The 24,330-nt window shown below is 37.3% G+C and overlaps 1 protein-coding gene across 4 annotated transcripts in view; it reads left to right on the top strand.

Moving 5' to 3' along the window:
• The window catches only part of POLR2B (RNA polymerase II subunit B), a 50,578-nt gene that overhangs the window by 19,734 nt on the left and 6,514 nt on the right, over window positions 1-24,330 (top strand). For all 4 annotated transcript variants that reach the window (XM_059067152.2, XM_067035748.1, XM_067035746.1 and 1 more), the window contains 13 exons: window positions 367-553; window positions 3,816-3,959; window positions 4,230-4,369; window positions 4,468-4,579; window positions 8,236-8,390; window positions 9,255-9,453; window positions 9,764-9,932; window positions 19,695-19,791; window positions 20,911-21,005; window positions 22,033-22,283; window positions 22,364-22,453; window positions 23,039-23,146; window positions 24,103-24,216. In XM_059067152.2, coding sequence (XP_058923135.1) covers window positions 367-553; window positions 3,816-3,959; window positions 4,230-4,369; window positions 4,468-4,579; window positions 8,236-8,390; window positions 9,255-9,453; window positions 9,764-9,932; window positions 19,695-19,791; window positions 20,911-21,005; window positions 22,033-22,283; window positions 22,364-22,453; window positions 23,039-23,146; window positions 24,103-24,216 — 1,861 coding nt within the window. The remainder of the gene's footprint in view (window positions 1-366; window positions 554-3,815; window positions 3,960-4,229; window positions 4,370-4,467; window positions 4,580-8,235; window positions 8,391-9,254; window positions 9,454-9,763; window positions 9,933-19,694; window positions 19,792-20,910; window positions 21,006-22,032; window positions 22,284-22,363; window positions 22,454-23,038; window positions 23,147-24,102; window positions 24,217-24,330) is intronic.

Raw genomic sequence — 24,330 nt, 5'->3', positions numbered from 1 at the left:
TATAATGAACATATAATATTTCTATAATTAGAAAAACTTATTTGTAAAAATAATGTGGGCAATTTAATACAGAAATAATATTAGCAATGTTTTGTGTGTGTTCTGTTATTTATTATGTTGTCTATTAGTGTTTTTCAGCCTGGTTTTGTTATCGCCCCACTAAGGGGCCTCTTTTGACTATTTTTCTCTAATTGTTTTGCTTGTATATTTTTATGTACCATATGTACATCTGTGCTCTTTATATAAAAAGCAATAACACTTCCCTCCCTCTACCTCAACCACTTTTCGCCCCCTTGTGGGCAATATTGTCCTTGTTAAGGATGCATATTGTAGATCTTTACATGTTTAAAACATTTTATTGGGCAGAATGTTTAAGAATTTGCTTAAAGAAGTACGGATCTATGCCCAGAAGTTCATTGATCGAGGAAAGGATTTTAACTTGGAGTTGGCAATTAAAACAAGGATTATATCTGATGGCCTAAAATATTCTTTAGCTACTGGGAACTGGGGTGACCAAAAGAAAGCTCATCAAGCCAGAGCTGGAGTATCTCAGGTAAGGATGTTAACTGTGACTACAGGTTTGATAAGAAAATGTTATGGGACTAATAGAATCTTTCATTCACTGAATGTAAATTGTTTTGCCTTTTTTTTTTTTTTTTTTTTCTTGGTCAGATATAAAAGTACTTGGGGGTTTTGAATTATGAAAGTGAAATTTTTCTTAAATTAGCTGTTAGCATTACTAAGAGAGATTTAAAAGTTTTGACTTGCATCAAGATATTTAATGAATTCAAGTAGCTTCTTGGGGGGTGAGACAGTCCATGTTTGTGAAATTTTTCTGTCTTTTTTTTTTTAATGCCTTAAATATTTTTTAATTAATTAATTAATTTTGGGCTACGTTGGGTCTTCGTCACTGTGCGCGGGCTTTTCTCTTTAGTTGCTGTGAGCGGGAGCTACACTTTGTGCGGTGCGTGGGCTCTCATTGCGGTGGCTTCTCTTGTTGCGGAGCACAGGCTGTAGCTGCGTGGGCTTCAGTAATTGTGGCACGCAGGCTCGTTAATTGTGGCTCACAAGCTCTAGAGCGCAGGCTCAGTAGTTGTGGTGCACGGGCTTAGTTGCTCCATGGCATGTGGGATCCTCCCAGACCAGGGATTGAACCCGTGTCCCCTGCATTGGCAGGTGGACTCCCAACCACTGCACCACCAGGGAAGTCCCAGTTTTTCTGTCTTAAAAGCTCTGTATTAGAAGCTGATACCCAGAGAATAAATGGGAATATGCTTCCTTTTTTGCAAAATGTAATACTTCTAACAGTGATTTCTCTATGTTGGCCTGTTGTTATGTACAGAGATTGCAATAGCTACTCTCAGGAGGAGTAATGGGGGAAACCTTTTACAAAAATGTCTCATTAGGTATTTTTATTTATTTATTTTTGTATTTTCATATAAGATTGAAAATTTATAGTGTATATGTCTAGCTTTATGGAGGGGATCTCCCCCTCTTTTTTTTTTTTAAACTAGCCTATGCCAGCATCACCTGATTAATTTGGCATTCAGACACCAACTTTAAGCTCCTGATTCCTAGAAACTTAGATGCCTTAAGAAATTCTGGAAATAGCCCAGTTAAATTTCTAGTTCCTTTTAGTTTAGTAAGGATTTGTTGAGTCTACTTGGTGTTTGTGATGCTGGGGTCACAGGGTTGAATGAGATGCTCCTCCAGCCCTCGAGCTTACCATCAATTAAAGGAAACATTCATCCATGTACATTTCTTTCTGCCTTGAGCTGAATTATGATAAATGCCATCCTGCCAATTCAGTTCAGTGTGTGTACTGGGACTTAAGATGTGCCAGGCACTCTGTCACACATTGGAGATACAAAAATGAATAAAACATGATCCTTGATCTTCAGTAGTTCATAGTCTATACTCATAGATATAAACAGATATTACAGCATGATACAGTGAGTATTAAATGAGAGCTGTGCACACCTACTCTGTGGGAATGCTGGAGAAAGGCATTTAGCACTGGCTGAAAGGGTGAAAAGAAGTGTTTTCTTTAGGAGGTGACACTTGAGCTGAATCTTGAAGGGTAGTTGGGAAATAGCCCAAGTCTTGGAGGAGGGTAGAACCAGTAGCTCACAGGAAAACTGGAGAAAACTTAATATCCTAAACAAAGGGACAGGGGAGAAAGAGCATGGGTATGTGGAAGGAGCTAGAGCATTCTTGGGTTTTATTTATTTATTTATTTATTTATTGTATTTTCATATAAGATTGAAAGTTTATAGTGTATATGTCTAGCTTTATGGAGGGGATCAAATCAAAGCGGGAGAGTTAGGAAGATGGGGTTGGAGTGGAGAGCTGGAACACCTCATAGAGGGGAGTGACATGTTCATTTTTGCGTTTTAGGTAGCTTCACAGTAATTGGCAGTGTGGAGAAAGATTTGAGAAGGGCAGAGTTGGTGGCAGAAAGATTGTTGCAACAGCCTTAGTGAGAAATAATTAGGGCCTGCACTAGAGCAGTTTTGTAGAGGTGGAGAGTGGAGTCAAATTTGAGAAATATTTAGGAAGTAAGTTTTGTAGGACTTTGTGACTGATTAGTTGAATGATGGAAAACTCCACAGAGTAGAAAGAAGAGAACAGTTCTTCCTGGAGGTGGGTCATATGTCTTCTATGGAAGTGGTAACATTTCACAGGCAGAGCAGAATGGGGAAGTACATTCCATTCTGTGGCAGTAGCGTGGTCAGAGTTGTGGAGGTGAGAGGGTGTTTGGCAATGTGGATGGAGTACAGGAGTTCTGGAGACTACTGGTAGGGGAAGGTCATCTGGGGCTTTATTGAGAAGAGCTTCAGTGTCATGTTGCTCTAGTTGGCAGGGAACTGTTTAATATTTTTTAATTCAGTGAGTGATGTGAATTTATCTATATCTGTGTTTTAATAATTCTGATAACTGAGGAGAGTAGATTGGAGAGGACATTACAGGAACTTATGAGCTGATGGCAATAGTATAGGTAAAAGGTAAGGGGCTGGTTTATTGCTGTGACATTGAGAATGGTTTTTTGAGAAAGTTTGAAAATAGAGTTGACAGGATATGTTTTTTGTTTATTATATGTGAAAGGAGGAAGTCAGAGGCAAAAATATCTTGAGATTTCTAGATTGGGAGATAAAGGGAAGGGTGATGCCATTAACAATGATAGTGGACTCAGGAAGAAGAAGGAGAATGGGTTGTTGTAGGGCTGGGGAACATGGTGATTTTGTTATTAGGTACATTGAGCTTGTATTGCTTGCTTTATATCCCTCTGAATATTATCTTACTTACAAGTATTACCTTGCTTAGTGTTCTGTAAGTATTGAATCTCTGTGTTAGATTCAGAGGCCTTAGCCTGGGAAAAGTTTTGGGATGGATTAGTGATGTCTGCTATGGTCAAAGGAATGTGAGTTGGTAGCGTGTAAGACTTACTGAGTGCCTAATGTATGCCAAGTACTGTTCTAGGTACAGGGATACAACAGAGAACGAAACAAACAAAGAAAAATTCCCCACCCTTGTGGAACTAACATCTTAGTGGTTGGAGATAGACCATAAACAAAACATTTGTGTGGTATGTTAGAACTGTAGGTCATGTATTTGCCATCGCTGCTGTAAGGGTCAGTTAAGTTACAGGGGTGAATAAGATTATCCAGGGCAGGGTGGAGAAAGGAGGGATGGGGACAGTTGGACACTGAGTGGATTATATGTAAAAATATGACTTTTCCTCATTCTAGTATTTGCCAAAAATGTGATAATGAACAGAAATGCCCAAACTTTAAAGATTTGCTATTTTTTTCTAGGTATTAAACCGCCTGACTTTTGCATCTACTCTTTCTCACCTGCGTCGTTTAAATTCTCCCATTGGTAGAGATGGCAAGCTAGCAAAACCAAGACAGTTGCATAATACATTGTGGGGAATGGTGTGTCCTGCTGAGACCCCAGAGGTAATGCATTAGAATTTATGTTCAAGACAGAAAGTCCAACAGTAATCATTAATCATGTAGGGTATAATTACTTTTATAAGTAATTTTTTGTTACTTATAATTACTTATAATTTTATTTATGTAGTATAGTTTAGAACTAAGATATTATAATTTTGTTCTTAGTAAGTAAGAGTACATTCTGAAATAAAATTGGAGGAAAATGTTTGTGGAAAAGAATTTGGATAGGCATGTTAAATCAGTATGAGTAATATGTACTTTATTTATTCCAAGGGCCATGCTGTAGGACTTGTGAAGAATTTAGCTCTGATGGCTTATATTTCAGTTGGATCTCAACCTTCTCCAATTCTGGAATTTTTAGAAGAATGGAGTATGGAAAATTTAGAAGAAATTTCTCCTGCAGCTATTGCTGAGTGTGTATAAATACAATTTTTAAAAAAACTTGTTAATCTTTGGTTATAGCTTATTAGAGGGTTACTAAGTGCAGAATGCTTTTGGTTTTGCATTTTAGTGCAACCAAGATTTTTGTTAATGGCTGCTGGGTTGGAATACATAAAGATCCTGAACAACTTATGAACACTCTACGGAAATTGAGGCGTCAGATGGACATCATTGTGTCTGAAGTAAGAGTCTTTAATTAATTAAGAGGACATGATCTTTGGGATTTCCAAACGAGGCATAAAGACTAGTTAGTGAAAGTTATCTTTGCATTGGTATCTTTCTTGAACTGGTTTCCTTTGAATTGTAAAGTACATTTTCAAAAGTCTAGATGATGTTTTGAGCTAGATTTAATTATAAGGTATTGTTTGCTTTAATACCTTAGATACACGCATCTAAAATTTTGACATGTAATTTGTTATTAAATTATATTTTGGAAATCAAATTACATTTTGAAGTAAAAAATTATTTTGAGAATAATTTTGTAAAGCTGACTACAGTGCTTTTAAAAAGCGAGTGAATATCTCTGATTTCTCCTTTGTCAGAATCCAGAGATTCATTCATGAAATGTAATACACCTCTATTAGATTCCTTTATGTTTAGGTGGATGTTGAAGTTCTCTGGGATTAGGATGGATTTTTTTTTTCTTTTATTTTTTTTAGTCATCAAAATACTGTATGAGCCTTATTCCTCCCCAAAATAGGGCTTTTGCTTTTAGTGTACTGTATTGAGGGCTGGGCTCAGGCTTTTGATTTCCCCAAATCTATACCTTTGGGTCTGTCTTGGTGAAAGTGGGTTTGGAGAGAAAGTGTAACACACTTAAGCTGACCTCCTGTCTGTGTAGCAAAGCAGAGAATCGAGGTTTGGCTGCTCCAGGCCTTCCTCTAGCAGGCAAACCCTGGATTTTGACCCAGGAGTATTCATGGCTTGAAGAAGTCAGGAACGGCATGCTTCACTTGAGTGTGGCGGGCAAGCCTAAGAACCAAAATTGGTTGTGTTTTTTTGTGATTGAGAACTTTGTTAATGCCAGGTGTTTCTGCTGAGAGCCACCTTTAGGTTTTCTGTCTTCTCTAGGATAAAATTAAATTCTTCATGCTGTTTTAGGCCTCTTTACCTTTCCATGGGCCCATTCCCTCAACCTGGAATGCTTGTGCTCCTTGTCACCCATGCCTCCTCAAAAATGGGTAATAGGGAGAAGGGTGCTTATTTTTTTAGGTAACTCTCACCAATTCTGCAAAACTCTAGTGTTAACTCTCGTCTCCTTCAGGATATTTCACCTGACCACCTAGTTTGATTTAGATCAGAGGTTGGCAAACATTTTCTTTAAAGGACCAGATATTAAATATTTTAGTCTTGGTTTACCTTACAGTGTCTGTTGTGTATTCAACGCTGCTGTTGTAGTAAAAAGTAGCCATAGACAATACATAAATCAGTAAAACTTTATTTTAAAAAAATAGATAGCAGGTGAGAGCAGATTTGGCCTGCAGGCTGTTTGTTCACCAAGCCCCTGATGTAGATCTGTCTCTGTGACTATATGTGGCATATTTTCCTTAAATAACTTCTGACAGAATGCTTATACCAGATTTATGTTTTATTTGCCTACCTCACTTACTAAACTATTAGCTTCTCAGAGGCAGGGAACACGTCTTAATAAGACTTTGTATTTTCAGTTCTGAGCATGGTGCCTGACATGTAGTGTCTGACACTGAGTGAGTGTTTGTTGAAACTATAAACGGACCCTGTGTCCTTGGACTAGGCTCTTTAATCTCTTATTGGAGAGTGTTGTTGGGAGCTTCTTAGTGGGAAAATTGTGTATATTTTTCAGGAGTCTAGTACTTTTTCTTTTCCTTCATATTTTCTGATAATCAGAGGTCCTCATTTTACCCATTTCTAACTTTAGCCTTGTGTTGGACCTGTTAGGCTTTCCTGTCAATAGTCCTCTCAAGAACACCTATTTCCTTTGGAACACAAGATACTGTTTGGCCTTTGAGGAGACACAGCTCAGTTTATGTCTTCCTGTTAAGACAAGAGCTATATTCTATTAACTGTACTGTAATATTCTGTATTCTATTAGGAATTCTCTAAGGATTCAAGGTAAGCATTTGAGAATGCCACTCATGGTGTTTTTGCTCATAAACACAGTGTTTCATCTCAGATTGTTTTCTAAGGACAGGAAGTGGGCTAGGAACGTGGGACTTATCTTTTTCTTGGCTTTTGACTCTTTACTTTGGGAGAACTTGGTGTTTTTGATCAAGATTTTATGATTTACTATCATTTTAAGACTGAGTAATCCAAACCTTTCCTTTCTTAAATACACCCAATCTTTTCTTTCTTTCTTTTTTTTTGGCCGCATCGAGTTGCTTGCATGGTTTTAGTTCCCCCACCAGGGAGCGAACCTGGGACCTGGCAGTGAAAGTGTGGAGTCCTAACCACTGGACCACCAAGGAATTCCCCACACAATCTTTTCTTTAATAAAAGTATCCAGATGTGATTTCACTTTTTTTTTTTTTTTTTTTTTTTTGCGGTACGTGGGGCCTCTCACTGTTGTGGCCTCTCCCTTTGCGGAGTACAGGCTCCGGACGCGCAGGCTCAGTGGCCATGGCTCACGGGCCTAGCCGCTCTGTGGCATGTGGGATCTTCCCGGACCAGTGCACAAACCCGTGTCTCCTGCATCGGCCGGTGGACTCTCAACCACTGCGCCACCAGGGAAGCCCTGATTTCACTTTTTAGAAGTACTTTTGTGTAGAAATACCAATCTGTTTTTCCATTTCCCAACTCATTGGCAATTCATTTCTTAGTTAACTTTTAAGATTATATATTAGATCTAAATAATTTACTGAAGATTCTTATTTGTTTACTTCTTGACTTATTTCTTTTTATATTGGCACTTCAGATTTTGTAGTGCTTTTAATATTATGTTCTTTATTGTAAGTTTTCCCAAAATATATTTTATGTTTTCCAGGAATATATTTTCTAGCACTATCCAGTAGAAATATAATGCAAGTTACATACACAATTTATGTTTTTCTAGTAAGGTTAAAAAAATTTAAAAAAAAAGGGAATTCCCTGGCGGTCCAGTGGTTAGGACTCTGCACTTTCACTGTCGAGGACGCGGGTTCAATTCCTCGTTGGGGAACTAAGATCTGTGAGCCATGTGGCGTGGCCCCCCCCCAAAAAAAATAGATGAAAATAATTTAAATATATTTTATTTGACCTGACACATCAAAAATATTACAATTTCAACAATATAATCAATGGAAAATTATTAATGATAAATTTTATTTTATTTTTTTGTACTATCTTTGAAATCCAGTGAGTAGTTTATACTTATAGCATATCTCCTTTCAGAATGGCCACATTTCAAGTGCTCAGTAGTGACATGTGGCTAGTGACTGCTGTATTAGAAAACTAGACTATAAACCATTTGTCTTATAGGTGATTGTGAGAAGTCAGGCTTATTACTGGGAAAGCCTGACAAGGCAGAGTGATATAGGGCTGGATATTGAAAGGTTACACACGTGAAGTACATGTAATTACCAGAGGGAAAACAAAATATGAAATATACTAGTATTTGTGATACCAAACAAATATTTTCTTCATTTTAATTTATTTTGCATGACATTATTACCAGATATTGTTCAGCTTTATAATCACCAAGGTTAGATATTTATCCTATATAAAATTTTAAATTATACCTAGGTTTTTAGTATATTGAATAATGATAAACTAAGATCTATTAATTTTATTTGATAATTTATTAATCCTATTGTATTTTTAGTTAAGCCTTAATGATACAGAGAAAATAAAAGTTCGTGAGACTGTTTTGTCTTTTTATGTATAGGTTTCTATGATCAGAGATATTCGAGAGAGGGAGATTCGGATCTATACAGATGCAGGCCGTATTTGTAGACCACTTCTGATTGTGGAAAAACAAAAGCTACTTTTGAAGAAGAGACACATTGATCAATTGAAAGAGAGAGAATATAACAATTACAGGTGAGAACATGCAGTTAGAAAAAGAGATATAATTCACATGCCCTAAAATTAAGCATTTTAAACTATGTAGTTGGGTGGTTTTTAGTATAGTCACAAGATTGTGCAACCATTACCACTGTCTAATTCCAGAATATTTTATTGACCCGGAAAAAACTCTGTACTTATTAGCAGTCACATTTGCTTTTTCGTAATTTTTGTTATCAAGTAAGAGACTTTCAGGGTTTTATTTAAGCGTAAAAGTCTTTGTGACATGGTAAAGACTACCTCTACTACTAATAAGAAATAACCTCTGTGCTTTCACTGCATGAGGCATGGGTTCAGTCCCTGGTTGGGGAGTTAGGATCCTGCATGCCGTGTGGTGTGGCCAAGAAAATGAAAAAGAAATAACCGATGAATAATGTATAACATGATATGAACAATATAATAAATTTAATAAAAAGAATCTTTTACAATTTATTATTAGTGATATATGAATGTATATATTTTTATTGTTAAAAATTCAAAAAATAGGTGAAATAAAAATATATAAAGCCCCCAATTCACACTCTCCTTTTCAGAAGTAAATACTGTTAACCAGTTGGGGTATTTGTTCTTCCAGACCTTATTTTTTGTTTTATATACTCACCCTAGCCCCAAAGGTAGGTTCTTTAGATCAGAGCAGAGCAAAACTAACAGTAGTTACAGAGCCATACTTTATGTGTATTGTTCAGTAACTTGTTTCTTTCACCATTAACAATAATATACTTATTTTGGGACTATTTCTTTGTGAATGCATACAGATATAGGAATACTCTTTATTAAGTAGGAAGCCTAGTTAATTAAAATAGTTCAGGAAGTAAGGAAATGAAATGAATTCTTTTTTAGTTGGCAGGATCTTGTGGCCAGTGGGGTAGTAGAATATATTGATACTCTAGAAGAAGAAACAGTGATGCTCGCAATGACCCCAGATGATTTACAGGAGAAAGAAGTAGCTTACTGTTCCACATATACGCACTGTGAGATTCATCCATCAATGATTCTTGGTGTCTGTGCATCTATTATTCCTTTTCCTGATCATAACCAGGTTGGTAGCAGTTTTTGACTATGCTTTGTGAGGAATTGGGGGAAGCAGAATAAAAATTAGAGATTAGTCTAGTTTTTTCTGAAGAAAAGCCTTTTAATGTAGAGCCGATGAACTACAGCATTTAATATGCTTATTCTTGTGTTTGACTCTTAACAGCCATAATTGATTATTCCAAATGGTTATCACTTATCTTTTGGAAAGAATAGGAACTTTACCAACCATATTTCTGATTTATGAAGTACCCTGTAAAGTCTATTTATTTAGAAGTAATTAAATTTTCACTGATTCTGCTTTTCATTTCTACCTTTAGTCCCCTAGAAACACATACCAGTCTGCTATGGGTAAGCAGGCTATGGGGGTTTATATTACCAACTTTCATGTTCGTATGGATACATTGGCCCATGTTCTCTATTATCCTCAAAAACCACTTGTGACTACACGGTCAATGGAATACCTACGATTTAGAGAGCTGCCAGCAGGTATGTTGAGTTTTGTTCTACATTTTTTAAGATCCTGCCATGCTTAAGACACTTTTGTGGGTTCTTTGGAGGGTTAATAAAATGCATATGACACAGTCTCTATTCTCTTAGAATTTATAATGTGGTGGGAAAACATGAGCACAATTCAATAAAAAGGTAGATATGTGTAAAGTGTTATGATGGAGGTATAGATTCCTTTGGAAGCACAGAGTGAAAGAAATGGTTGATTCCTGTTGGAGTCTAGAGCCAATTTCATGGGGGAGGTAGCATTTTGGACTAGAGTAAAGTTGATGAAAGGGTATTTGAATTTGAGAGATGGTTTGAACAAGGTCCTGGGTGCATGAAGGCAACTGTCAGTATTTATGTCAGTTTAGTATGGCCTGAGTGGAAATGAATGGGAGTGATACTTGGTCTCATAGTGTGGAGACAGCAGGTTGAATTTTATTTGGAGAATGAAGAACTATCCAGCCTTTTTGAACAAGGAAGTAATACAGTTACAAATTTATTTTACAGTATAATTCTGGCAGTCTCGTAAAGGATAGATTAGAGTCAGATACAGTATTAAGTAGGGAGGTAACTTAGAGGTTCTTGTGGTCTAAATGAGAAATGGTAAGGTCCTTATTAAGACATGAAAAAGCATAAGGGCGTGAGACACCTGTTGGAATACACTTGTTAAGATTAACACTTGATTACTTATTGGATGTAGAATGATGAAGAGGGGAGAAAGGAATTGGACATATTGTTGGTGTTCCTGGCTTGGGTGATCAAGAGAGAGATACTATTAATATTGGGGGCATGTTAGAAGAAAGAAGAGATTTTATTTATTATTTTTTAAAATCAATTTTTATTGGAGTATAGTTGATTTACAATGTTGTGTTTCTGCTGTACAGCAAAGTGAGTCAGTTGTACGTATATATACTCCTTTTTAGATTGAAAGAAGAGGTTTTAGACGTAAGATAATAAGTTCAGTTTTCAACATACTGATTTTGAGTTGCTGCCAAAACATCTCAGGAATGATCCTCCCAACAGTGAGTTGCAAATGTGGTTAGAAAGAAGGTCAAATCAAGAGTTGTAAAGTTTTTGATATATTAATGATAATTATAGATTACTGTGAAATTGCTGAGGGAAAATTCAGAGTGAGAATAAAGCCAGAGACCATCAGAACTTCAGGTACCAGGAAAAGAAATCCACAGAGGAGATTTGAGATATAGCTGATAAGGAGAAGAATCAGGAAGTTGCAGGAAGAGATTCTCAAGGAGACTGGACAAAGGGTAAAATGGTGCAAAGAAGTCTGAAGGGTATCAATGTTGAATATAAAGGAGACAGCATAGTTCTTTGGCAGAGTTGTCTTACCGTATTATTAGTGGAATTTTGGCTTTGACCGTGGATAACTTTATTTAGTAAAGTTTGCCTTGTAAATAGTGGCTTTAAATTATTTACTATAATAGGGGATCTAACATTTTGATAGCAAATTCTCACAGGTTAGAATGATTTATTTTCAAAGTCTTCCACAAGGGGTTACTATTGTCTAGAAAAACAAAATCTGTTACGTTGTCTACAATGTGCTGTATCTTTGGGCTATACTTGCAGTGCTGTGTTTTCTTCAACGTTTAGATAATAATTTCTTTATGGCTAGAGAAGAAAAGAAGCAGGTGAAGGATTGAATTTGAAATAGAATGTTCCTTTGGCACTGGTACGAAGTGGTGAGGGCATGACTGGTAGGGACTACAAGCCTTTCAGTTCTGTTCTTGCTTCATGCCTTAATCTTGTTATCTATCTATATTTTAAAAAACTTTATTTTGAGATAATTTCAAGCTTACAGAAAAGTTGTAAGACTGTTACAAAGAACCCCTATATATTATTCATCCAGATTTCCTAGTTCACATTTCACGTTTGCCTTATTCTTTCCCTTTCTCTTTCTTCTTGAACCATTTAAAAGTTAAGTTGCAGACCTGAAGCCACACCACTAATTAATTAATTAATTAATTTATTTATTTATTTTTGGCTGCGTTGGGTCTTTGTACTGTGCGCGGGCTTTCTCTAGTTGTGGTGCGTGGGCTTTTCATCGCGGTGGCTTCCCTTGTTGTGGAGCACGGGCTCTAGGTACGCAGGCTTCAGTAGTTGTGGCACGTGGGCTCAGTAGTTGTGGCACACGGGCTTAGCTGCTCCGTGGCATGTGGGATCTTCCCGGACCAGGGCTTGAACCCATGTCCCCTGCATTGGCAGGCGGATTCTTAACCACTGTGCCACCAGGGAAGTCCCACATCACTCTTTAATTCTTCAGTGTATGTTTCCTAAAAAAGACATTCTCCACAGTACAACCATCAACATCAAGGGGTTAACATTGATACCCATCTAGTCAGCAGTCCCCAATTCAGATTTTGCCCGTTGTCCTCATAATGTCCGTTATGGGTCTAGGATCTAATCCAGGATAGTGTATGTCTCTTTAGTCTCTTTAATCTGGAACAGTTCTTCAGTTTTTCCTTGTCTCTATGACCTCCACATTTTTGAAGAGTCCAGTCAAGTTACTTTATACATTGTCTCTCAATTTGGGTTTGACTATTGTTTCCCCATGATTTATATTCAGGTTATGAATTTTTGGCAGTACTAGCATAGAAGCAGTGCTGTATTCTTAGGGCATGATGTCAGGAAGCACATGCTACCTCTGTCCCATTATTAGTGATTTTAACTTTTTTTTATCATGTAATTAAGATGGTGTTTGTCAGGTTTCTCCACTTTTTATTATAATTATTTTGTACTTATTAGGTAAGTAATAAGTCTTCGTGAGAAGGTACTTTGATATGATGTGAATAGCTATTCCTTGTCACACTTTCAGTCATTAATTTAGCAGGTGATTATTGCCAAATGGTGATTTTCTAATTTTATCATTCCTCCCTGTTTGATGCTGAAATTGTCCCAGATTTTCCAATGTGAGTATCTTCAGGATAACTCCTGATAGGTCCTCATTGTTCTTCAAGCACTTCCTTACATTTTGCCTCATCTTGTGCTTTTCTTCCCCTAATCTTGGACTTGGCCATTTCTCCTTTTAGGATAAAAGAATAGTGTGTAGAAACCAAAATCTGGGTGCTAGGTGTGCTCCTTGCTATTATAATGTCATCATTTCTAGGTCCTCTTGGCTGTTGGAACTAGGAAAATATATGTATGCATATACCCCTCGCCACCTTTATCTATTTTTATATCTCTGTATACTAAAGAACCATCAGTTCATATCAATACCGTATCTCCCATCCCAGTACAACACCATAGTGTTTATTTTAGAATTCCATTCTCTGACAGTGATAAACCTGGCTCCCGTTGTCCTCAGTATATTTAGTTATTTGCTCAATCTATTGATGTAACCAGTCTCCTGACCATCATGGCTGAATTATTAGCTCTGGCCCTGCCTAACCTGCCAGCTGCATTGGCCAAATTCTGAGCCCTAAGGGGAAGGGGCTAATAGGGTTATCTTAAGGAACGTCTTTGGATTAGTATCATTCCTATTTCTACAGAGTACTGTTTCTTTGGTTGACATCTTCTGGGAGCAAAGATCCTTGTGGAAAAAGTTCACCTTGACTTAAAGTGGGTCAAGATACTTAGAGCCTCCTTACTGCTGAGCTGAGGTTTGAAGTAGGTGGGGACAGAATGACTGAAAGGGTTTGAGCCTGGCTGACAGGTCAGGTGGGTTGTAATCCTAGATTTCACATATTTATAGTCTTTGAGATCACAGATACGTTTTTGAAGTTACTAATATTTATTGAGCAGTTTGTGTGAACCACCACCCAAGGCACCAATAACGTGTACACATTATTTCTAAGCATCATAAAAGCTTTGTGATGTTTTTTCACCTACAAAATGAGAATAATACTAATACCTGCCTCATAAAGCTTTTGTGTTGATTAAATGGTTAAATCCACTGAAAACTCATGGCTTAGTGCCTAGCAGTTAATAAGGGAGAAATAAATGTTAGCTACTTAGCAATAGTGGTGGTTGTATCATCTCTGTTTTACAGATGTGTCGACAGGATCAGAAAGGTTATTTGCCCAGAGTTTATACAACTTAATTTGCAAATCCAGAATGTAAACTCTGGTCCTTTTTTTTCCCTTTTAGACCAGATGTACGCCTTCCCCCCATTTCACTTTCTTGTGCTGTTTCCTCTTCACTACATTGTTTGTTGATTTGGGGCTTTTAAGCTAAGAAGAAAATATAAGACATATAATTCAGAAGTTTACTGTTTTTAGCTAAATTTAGATGATCTTTCAGACTTGCCCAGATACCTTGGATAAAGGTTGTAGGATGGAGGAGGTTGCCTCCTGGGCTGTAGTTGATATAGCAAGTGTGGGTGATCCAGGGATTGTCACACGAGAGAAGGAAAGCCCCACAAGGGCCAAGGCAGTTGAGCACCTATAGGCTGTCACCTGGAGAAGAGGGAGGGCATAGGTAGCGCTGCACAGAAACATGAGGACTTGTTAGGGAAGTCTTTCCCATTCCATGTATCACAGATGTCACGTATGTCCTGCTCCTGGCTCCCTAGTAGTAGGATCATATCACATCTCCCAAGACCCTGGGATTTCTACAAATTCCCGACTCTTTTCATATCCCACCCTGCCATCAGGATCCTGCATCTTTATGTACTTTTTCTACATTATGCAGCTTGACTTTGAAAATTAAAATTCTTCTAGTTTTCTCAGACAATCCACACAAAAGAGTGGTGACTACTGTGGATATTACTAAAGATTCCTTAGAGGAAATCATTTAGATTTCAGGAGTTTTCATTGCACACCTGAGGAGAGACTATTTGACTTTTCTGATCTCTGAAAACTCTTCTTGGCTCCCTGCTTTTGGGTGCTTTATCTCTGGTCCTTCCCAGGAAGGACTCAGCTTCCTAGACACTGCCTTTCCCTTGGAGGATTTCTTACTCCTCTTCCTCTCTCAGCAGAGCATTTTAGTTTTTCCTGCTCCAAATACAGGTACACAAACCCATCAGGGTGCCCAGAACAACAGATGCCCTCTTGTTACTATGATCCTTCTTTAGAGAGCAATCAAGGTTATATTTAGCACAAAGTGTTTCATGTTATCTGTTCAACAGAGCTTGCAGTCTTAGATTCCTACAGGCTTAGGCAAGATTGGTGAGTAGGTGGAGTTGAAGAGAGGTTTGCCTTTTTGCTGGGGTTAGCCCTGTTCAGCTTCAGCTGTGGTTGTGATGTGTACATGCAGACCCAGTGATGCCAGATCTGATTTTTCAAGAAAAGCTTGAAATCTAAGCTTTAGTGTGAATTTATTTTTAAAAATGTTATGGTCAGTGCATTTAAAATAGCTAGTGGAAAGCTTTCTATGGCACAGCGGGCCATAGAAATGTAGTTGTTAAGGAGGAGCAAATGTGATAGTTAGGGAGGAGGGCCTGCTTTTTGTGTGTATCTCTTTCTACAAATCTTTATCTACCTTGGGTTGGGAATTACTGAGAATCAGAGACTTGAAGGAGTGTGTCTTTAGTGACCCAGACTCAGACCAACAGTGCTGCCACCCCCTTACGTGCACCCCGCTTATGAAAACTTTTGCATCCCTGCTGTACACATAAAAGTGTAAATGAATGGTGTGTCTCCTCTTGAAGGGTGGATTGTGTTTTGAAAGTTGAATTTAGCTTTAAGGAAGCAAATATAAACAGTTTATTCAGAACTTAGATAACCAAAACAGTCATCCAGATTTTGGTTCCTTTGTATTCTGTAGTCATAGTTTTTACTCCACATTTGAAAGACTTAGATCAAGATATTATGTTACTGTAGCTTTAGAGTTGAGTGTGTTTCAATTTTTGGAAAATCTGTTGATTCATGTATATATGAATTATGTTCATTGAAACCCTACTCAGGGACTTCCTTGGTGGTCCAGTGGTAAAGAAACTGCCCTACAATGCAGGGGACTTGGGGTTGATCCCTGGTCAGGGAACTAAGATCCCACATGCCACAGGGCAACTAAGCCTGCGTGCCATATCTACTGAGCTTGCACGCCTCAACTAGAGCCCATTTGCTGCAAAACTACAGAGTCCACGCGTTCTGGAGCCCGTGCGCCACAACTACAGAGGCCACGCACCCTGGAGCCTGTGCACCACAACTAGAGAAGAGAAAACCACGCCACAACTAGAGAAGCCCGCGTGCCGCAATGGGAGATCCCACATGCCACAACGGAAGATCCCACATGCTGCAACTAAGACCTGATGTAGCCAAAAATAAAATTAAAAAATAATAAATAAATCTTAAAAAAAAGAGAAACCCCACTCACATTCAACAATCATTTCTTATGTTGCAATCTACTAGTTTATAGAGTTTTCAACTTTTTTCTTCTTTAATACTTGTTACTTTATTTAAATACAATTTTAATTTTATGTAGTAGTTGATCTACAATATTGTGTTTCAGGGGTACAGCAAAGTGATTCAGTTATACATATATACATATCTGTTCTTTTTCAGATTCTTTTCCCACATAGGTTATTACAGAATATTGAGTAGAGTTCCCTGTGCTATACAGTAGATCCTTGTTGATCCCAAACTCCTAATTTATCCCCCCCGACCCTTCCCCTTTGGTAACCATAAGTTTGTTTTCAAATTCTGTGAATCTGTTTCTGATTTGTAAAAAAGTTCATTTGTATCATTTTTTTAGATTCCACATATATTGCAAATATCATATGATATGTGTCTTCCTTTTTCTTCACTTAGTATGAATAATCTCTAGGTCCATCCATGTTGCTGCAAAATGGCATTATTTCATTCTTTTTTATGGCCGACTAATATTCCATTGTATATATGTACCACATCTTCTTTATCCATTCCTCTATCGATGGACATTTAGGTTGCTTCCATGCCTGGCTATTGTAAATAGTGCTGCAGTGAACGTTGGGGTGCATGTGTCATTTTGAATTATGGTTTTCTCTGGGTATATGCCCAGTAGTGGGATTGCCGGGTCATATGGTAGTTCTATTTTTCATTTTTTAAGGACTCTCCATACTGTTCTCCACAGTGGCTGTATCAGTTTACATTCCCACCAGCAATGTATGAGGGTTCCCTTTTCTCCATGCCCTCTTCAGCATTTATTGTTTGTAGATTTTTTGATGATGGCTGTTCTGATCGGTGTGAGGTGATATACCTCATTGTAGTTTTAATTTGCATTCTCTAATAATTAGTGATGTTGAGCATCTTTTCATGTGTTTGTTGGCCATCTGTATGTCCTCTTTGGAGAAATGTCTGTTTAGATCTTCTGCTCATTTTTTGATTGGGTTGTTTGTTTTTTGATGTTGAGCTGCATGAGCTATTTGTATATTTTGGAAATTTATCCCTTGTCAGTCACTTGGTTTGCAAACATTTTCTCCCATTCTATGGATTGTCTTTTCATTTTGCTTATGGTTTCCTTTTCGGTGCAAAACCTTTTAAGTTTAATTAGATCCCATTTATTTGTTTTTATTTCCATTACTCTAGGAGGTGGATCCAAAAAGATATTGTTTCAATTTATGTCAGAGTGTTCTGCCTATGTTTTCTTCTAAGAGTTTTATAGTGTCTGGCCTTACATTTAGGTCTTTAATCCATTTTGAGTTTATTTTTGTTTATGGTGTTAGAGAATGTTCTAATTTCATTGTTTTACATATAGCTGTCCAGTTTTCCCAGCACAGCTATTGAAGAGACTGTCTTTTCTCCACTATATATTCTTGCCTCCTTCGTAGATTAATTGACCATAGGCACGTGGATTTATTTCTGGGCTTTCTATCCCATTCCATTAATCTATATTTCTGTATTTGTGCCAGTACCATACTGTTTTTATGACTGTAGCTTTGTAGTATAGTCTGAAGCCAGGGAGCCTGATTCCTCCAGCTCTATTTTTCTTTCTCAGGATTGCTCTGGGGTCTTTTGAATTTCCATTACAAATTTAAAAATTATTCGTTCTAGTACTGAGAAAAATGCCATTGGTAATTTGATAGGGATTGCATTGAATCTGTAGATTGCCTTGGGTGGTATAGTCATTTTGACAGTATTGATTCTTCCAATCCAAGAACATGGTATATCTTTCCATCTGTTTGTGTCATTTTTGATTTCTTTCATCCGTGTCATATAGTTTTCAGAGTACAGGTCTTTTGCCTCCTTAGGTAGGTTTATTCCTAGGTATTTTATTCTTTTTGATGTGATGGTTATTGGGATTGTTTCCTTAATTTCTCTTTCTGATCTTTTGTTGTTAGTGTATAGAAAAGCAAGAGATTTCTGTGTATTAATTTTGTATCCTGCGACTATACTGAATTCATTCATGAGGTCTAGTAGTTTTCTGGTAGCATCTTCAGGATTTTCTGTGTATAGTATTATGTCACCTGCAAACAGTGACAGCTTTACTTCTTTTCCAGTTTGGATTCCTTTTCTTTCTTTTTCTATTCTGAATGCCAATGGCTAGGACTTCCAGAACTGTGCTGAGTAAAAGTGGTGAGAGTAGACATCCTTGTCTTGTTACTGATCTTAGAGGAAATGCTTTCAGCTTTTTACTGTTGAGTATGATGCGAGCTGTGGGTTTGTCATATATGACCTTTATTATGTTGAGGTAGGTTCCCTCTATGCCCACTTTCTGGAGATTTTTTGTCATAAATGGGTGTTGAATTTTGTCAAAAGCTTTTTCTGCATCTATCGAGTTTGACCATATGGTTTTTATTCTTCAGTTTGTTAATGTGGTGTATCACACTGATTGATTTGCGGATATTGAAAAATCCTTGCATTCATGGGATAAATACCACTTGATCATGGTGTGTGATCCTTTTTTTTGTGGTATCTTTGTCTGGTTTTGGTATCAGGGTGATGGTGGCCTCATAGAATGAGTTTAGGAATGTTCCTTCCTCTGCAATTTTTTGGAATAGTTTCAGAAGGATAGGTGTTAATTCTCTCAATGTTTGATAGAATTTGCCCGTGAAGCCATCTGGTCCTGGACTTTTGTTGGAAGTTTTTATTTTTATTTTTATTTTTATTTTATTTTATTTTTTTTGCGGTATGCGGGCCTCTCACTGTTGTGGCCTCTCCCGTTGCGGAGCACAAGCTCCGGACGCACAGGCCTAGCGGCCATGGCTCACGGGCTTAGTTGCTCTGCGGCATGTGGGATCTTCCTGGACCGGGCACAAACCTGTGTCTCCTGCATCGGCAGGCGGATTCTCAACCACTGCGCCACCAGGGAAGCCCTGTTGGAAGTTTTTAAATCACAGTTTCAATTTCAGTACTTGTGATTGGTCTGTTGATATTTTCTATTCCTTCCTGGTTCAGTCTTGGGAGATGGTACTTTTCCAAGAATTTGTCCATTTCTTCTAGGTTGTCCATTTTATTGGCATATAGTTGTTTGTAGTAGTTTCTTATGATCCTTTGTATTTCTGTGGTGTCAGTTGTAACTTTTATTTCATTTCTGATTTTGTTGATTTGAGCCCTCTCCCTTTTTTTCTTGATGAGTACAGCTAAAGGTTTATCAATTTTGTTTATCAGTACTTGATACTTTAAATCTTTATGGTCTCATCAAAAATAGTTTTGGCAGCAGCAACAAAATAAGATTGTTTATATTAAAAACTTGCTTATATCAAACATTTAGCCATCAGAGTAGTTGTCTCACAGATTCCTGTTCCAGGAGGAGTAGACTTTGACAGTTACCATGGTGAAAACATTTGAGGCAAATATGATTAAATAAAATTGATTTAAAAAGAAGGGGTAATTTTTCTTTGTTTCTCATATGGTGCTTTAATGTTTTCTCTTAAATGCACTGCAGGTATCAACTCAATTGTGGCCATTGCATCATACACTGGATATAATCAAGAAGACTCTGTTATCATGAATCGTTCAGCTGTAGACCGAGGCTTTTTCAGGTCAGCTATTTATAAAAGTTGTCAAAATACACATATGGTGGAAATACTGATATTTTATTTTTAAAAAGTTCTTTAAAAATAGGTGCGAATTGTGTGTTTCCAAACTTTTGGGGGTTTTGGATGTCATTCTGGAAGAAATTTTGATCTGACAGCAGAGAAATTTTTCTGTTAGGATATTTAATCTTCTGCCTCCATTCATGAAACGTTGTGGATATCGGCCCGGCATATGTTGTTGTATGGTTTCCTATATAGGGGTTAGTGTAGTAAAATCAGTGCCCAACTCCAGAAAGCAGAAAGCCTGGGTGATGGTCACAAACAACTGAAGACACTGCTTCTTGTATCTGAGGATTTTCAGTTGCTAATATATTGAGCCCCCCTTTATTTGTAAGCAAGTAAATGTTTGTGTTTAGATAATATAGAAATGTCTACAGTAAAAATAAACCTAGAGTTTTAGGACCCATGAATATAGGGTTGGCTAAAAAGTTAGTTTGGGTTTTTCTGTAAGATGTTATGGAAAAACCCGAATGAACTTTTTAGCCAAACCAATAACTACTGTTAAAATTATAGTCTTTTCTTTTTCAATCTTATTTTCTATTCTTCAGTTTGATTATTTTATTGTCAAACATTAATCTCAAATCCATGGTATGTGAAAGTTGGTTAAAAAACTGGGAGTTAAGAAGAGAGGATGGATTTTTTTTTTCTGTATAGTTTTCAGAGGATAGGCACTAAGACCAGAGGTGGACGTTATAGCTTAATATCATAAACTTCTCACTAGAAATATTGGGACAGATCCTGGGTGACTGACCATCTCTGAGGGTGATTATGGGAGGGATTCTTATTTTGGGTAGGAGGTTGGACTCGGTGACATTAGTCCTTCCTGGTCTCACATATAATTCCAGTTGTGTTAAGGTTATGGGTCAAATGCTACATGTGTGGCCTGTGTAATAGCTCTTAAGACTTAACTTTGACCCTTAATACAGTTAGCTCTTGTCCCAGATTAATGGTTTAAATTGCCATGGTTTAAATTACCCCATGTCAATTAAGTAAAATTTATTGGTGTATTCTAAGCCCCATTATTAAAGGAAAATAGAAGTTAACTTTAGAACCATGTGTTTTTAGGTCTGTTTTCTATCGATCATACAAAGAACAGGAGTCTAAAAAAGGGTTTGATCAAGAAGAAGTTTTTGAGAAGCCTACACGTGAAACTTGCCAGGGTAAGTAAGCAATACTGACATTGAAGTTATGGAATTCAAAGTTAGCTTACCATGGTTTTCCTGATTAATTCTTTGGGTTTTGTCCACCCCTCTTTCTTTTTGCCATGTGGGAGTATGTTTTCTTATTATTCTTAGAGCTTACATTAAGGAAATAGGTATATTTGCCAGAAGTCTTTGCACCTAGGAGTGGGCTTGCTATCGTCCTTCCATTTTGCTGCCAGGTCTTGCATTGAGGAGGGGATTTAGGAAATCAGAGGGGTCATGTAATTTCATGGGACACACTTCAGCCCCATTCTCACTTGTACTGTGTCCTGTCCCTCAGTTTATCTATTTGCATGAGAACTTCCTCTCCTCTTCACATTGTGGTGTGACCATAGTGTTTGTCTAGCCACAATATTTGTATGTATTTAACAAATAACTAATGAGAGGATACCTAGAACTTTGTTTCTTCTGGAAAACTCAAAACTTATTTTCTAGTTATTATTTTTACAGACACTTAAAAGCTGTATAAAGTGGGATGGATGGGATATCCCAGGGAAAAGGGTTGTCTTTCCTACAGTTTTGGCTTTTAATAGTATTGCATGAAGTAAAATGTTTTTTTTTCCTTAGGTATCTTCCTATTACTCCATTTCCTGTGGGTGGTTCTCTGTGGTAGTGAATTGATGTTCACTGGAGTTAAGATTATAGAAGATTAAATTCAAACTTTCTGTTGGAGATTATATGTAGAGGACATAGATACTCTTTATGCAATATAGAGATCAGAAGATGGCAACACACTTATCCAAAGTCACTTAGCAAATGGAGAATCTGAATCAGTCCAATGCTTTTTTACCGAGTTCAGAATAGTTTGTAGTATTTGGAATAAGGGCACATTACTACACATGTTAGAGATTCCTATCAGCTTCTTTCTGACTTGAAACTGATTTATATATTTGGTTTTTAATCTTTTTGGAAGGGGGATTATGGGACATTTTAAATATTTTTCTTTATGGTATTACCATTTCAGAAAATTCTGTCTCTTTCTTAGGTATGAGGCATGCTATTTATGACAAGCTGGATGATGATGGTTTGATAGCTCCTGGGGTTCGTGTATCAGGAGATGATGTTATTATAGGCAAAACAGTCACGTTGCCTGAAAATGAAGATGAATTGGAGGGCACTAATAGACGCTATACTAAGAGAGACTGTAGCACTTTTCTCAGGACAAGTGAGACGGGCATTGTGGATCAGGTTATGGTAACTCTCAACCAAGAAGGATATAAATTTTGTAAAATAAGGGTGAGTATAGCTTTGTCATCTTACTGTTTATAGAAAGTAAACCAGAATGACTTAACTAACCTATTTTTGTGTGAATTCAGGTACGCTCTGTTAGAATTCCACAGATTGGAGACAAATTTGCTAGTCGACATGGTCAAAAGGGTACTTGTGGTATTCAGTATAGACAAGAGGTAGGTATCTTTTATCACCTCTAACCCAAAGTTTTGTTGAACATTTTATTAAATCAAAATGTTCTTTAACTTAAGAGCCCAGAGACAGTAAAGCCTTGACTTTTAATTTTAGTGTTTTTTTTTTTTTTTTTTTAAAGATTTTATTTATTTATTTATTTATGGCTGCATTGGGTCTTTGTTGCTGTGTGTGGGCTTTCTCTAGTTGTGGTGAGTGGGGGCTGCTCTTCGTTGTGGTGCATGGGCTCTAGGCACGCAGGCTTCAGTAGTTGTGGCTCGTGGGCTCAGTAGTTGTGGCTTATGGGCTCTAAGAGTGCAGGCTCAGTAGTTGCGGTGCATGGGCTTATTTGCTCCACGGCATGTGGGATCTTCCTGGACCAGGGCTTGAACCCGTGTCCCCTGCATCGGCAGGCGAATTCTTAACCACTGTGCCACCAGGGAAGCCCTAATTTTAGTGTTAAATGTGAACATACTACGTTGAACAGAATTTAGGACGTAGAAAAGTTTAGATGAGCGGGAGTTAGTTCTAGTTCTCTAGCTAAGAGATTTAAGTTTTTTTAAGTGTCTTTTAAAAAAATTCCTTTATAGGATATGCCTTTCACCTGTGAAGGTATCACCCCCGATATCATCATAAATCCCCATGCCATTCCCTCTCGTATGACTATCGGTCACTTGATTGAATGTCTTCAAGGGAAGGTAAGAGATTTTCTTTAAAAATATAGGTTCCAAATTGATGTTTCTTCCAAAATGTTAAGTCATTTCTTTCATTTGAGCCAGGGGACTTTGGAAAAAGCCAATATGACACTTAACTTTCCTGCTTTTAAATTGGTTTGATTATGTCTCTCTTTTTTTGCCAAACTTTGCAAAGTTATGACTGAGAAGTTTTGCAAAATTTATTATATCCAGTCTTTACCTGTATATATGGTTATTCTTTTGACTGGTTCTTTTCTATAAATGGTGGTTAGTTCAGTGTGAACCTAATGGTTTTATAGCTATACTATTAGCTATGCATGCATCTTTCAGTGGAGGTTTTTCTATTTTTAAGTATCTTATTAAGGTAGAGTGGCTACAGCTTAATACATGGATGGCTTGGTTTTAGGGCATTAAAATGTCGTTTTCCTTGAGTCGTAGGAAGTACTTGGGAGTCTGATTCTTTTTGTATCTGGTCTCAGAATTTCCTACTTGAAAGCTTATAATTGAGTTTTTATTTTTTAGGTAAATTAGTTTGTTATATTTTATGTAAAATGCTAATAAAATGAACCTTACTATATTACAGCTTTCCATAACATAGATATTTAAGTTAATCCTTAATCTTAATCTTCCTTTCCAGAAAGGATTTTTTTTTTTTTTTTTTTTTTTTGCGGTACGTGGGCCTCTCACTGTTGCGGCCTCTCCTGTTGTGGAGCACAGGCTCTGGATGCGCAGGCTCAGCGGCCATGGCTCACGGGCCTAGCCGCTCTGCAGCATGTGGGATCTTTCCAGACTGGGGCATGAACCCGTGTCCCCTGCATCAGCAGGCAGACTCTCAACCACTGTGCCACCAGGGAAGCCCAGGATTTTTTTTTTTTTAATTGAATATATTTGTATTGACATAGACTTCTAAACGGTGACAGAAGGAAGCAGCCTTTTAGAGATGACTTTTCTTTTTAAAGGTATCAGCAAACAAGGGTGAAATTGGTGATGCCACTCCATTCAATGATGCTGTTAATGTACAGAAGATTTCTAATCTTTTATCTGATTATGGCTACCATCTTAGAGGAAACGAGGTGCGTTTGCTCTTACATTGGTAATTTGTTATGAGTATTCTTTTTTGTATGTGTGTAATTTCATTAAAAAAATTTTTTTTCATTAAAGTATACTGCATACTTCAAATTACATGC

This window comes from Kogia breviceps, chromosome 6 (assembly GCF_026419965.1).
Source record: "Kogia breviceps isolate mKogBre1 chromosome 6, mKogBre1 haplotype 1, whole genome shotgun sequence".
Lineage (NCBI taxonomy): Eukaryota > Metazoa > Chordata > Mammalia > Artiodactyla > Physeteridae > Kogia > Kogia breviceps.
The sequence above is the reverse complement of the archived record's forward strand: the minus strand, read 5'-3'. Positions and strand labels throughout refer to the sequence as shown.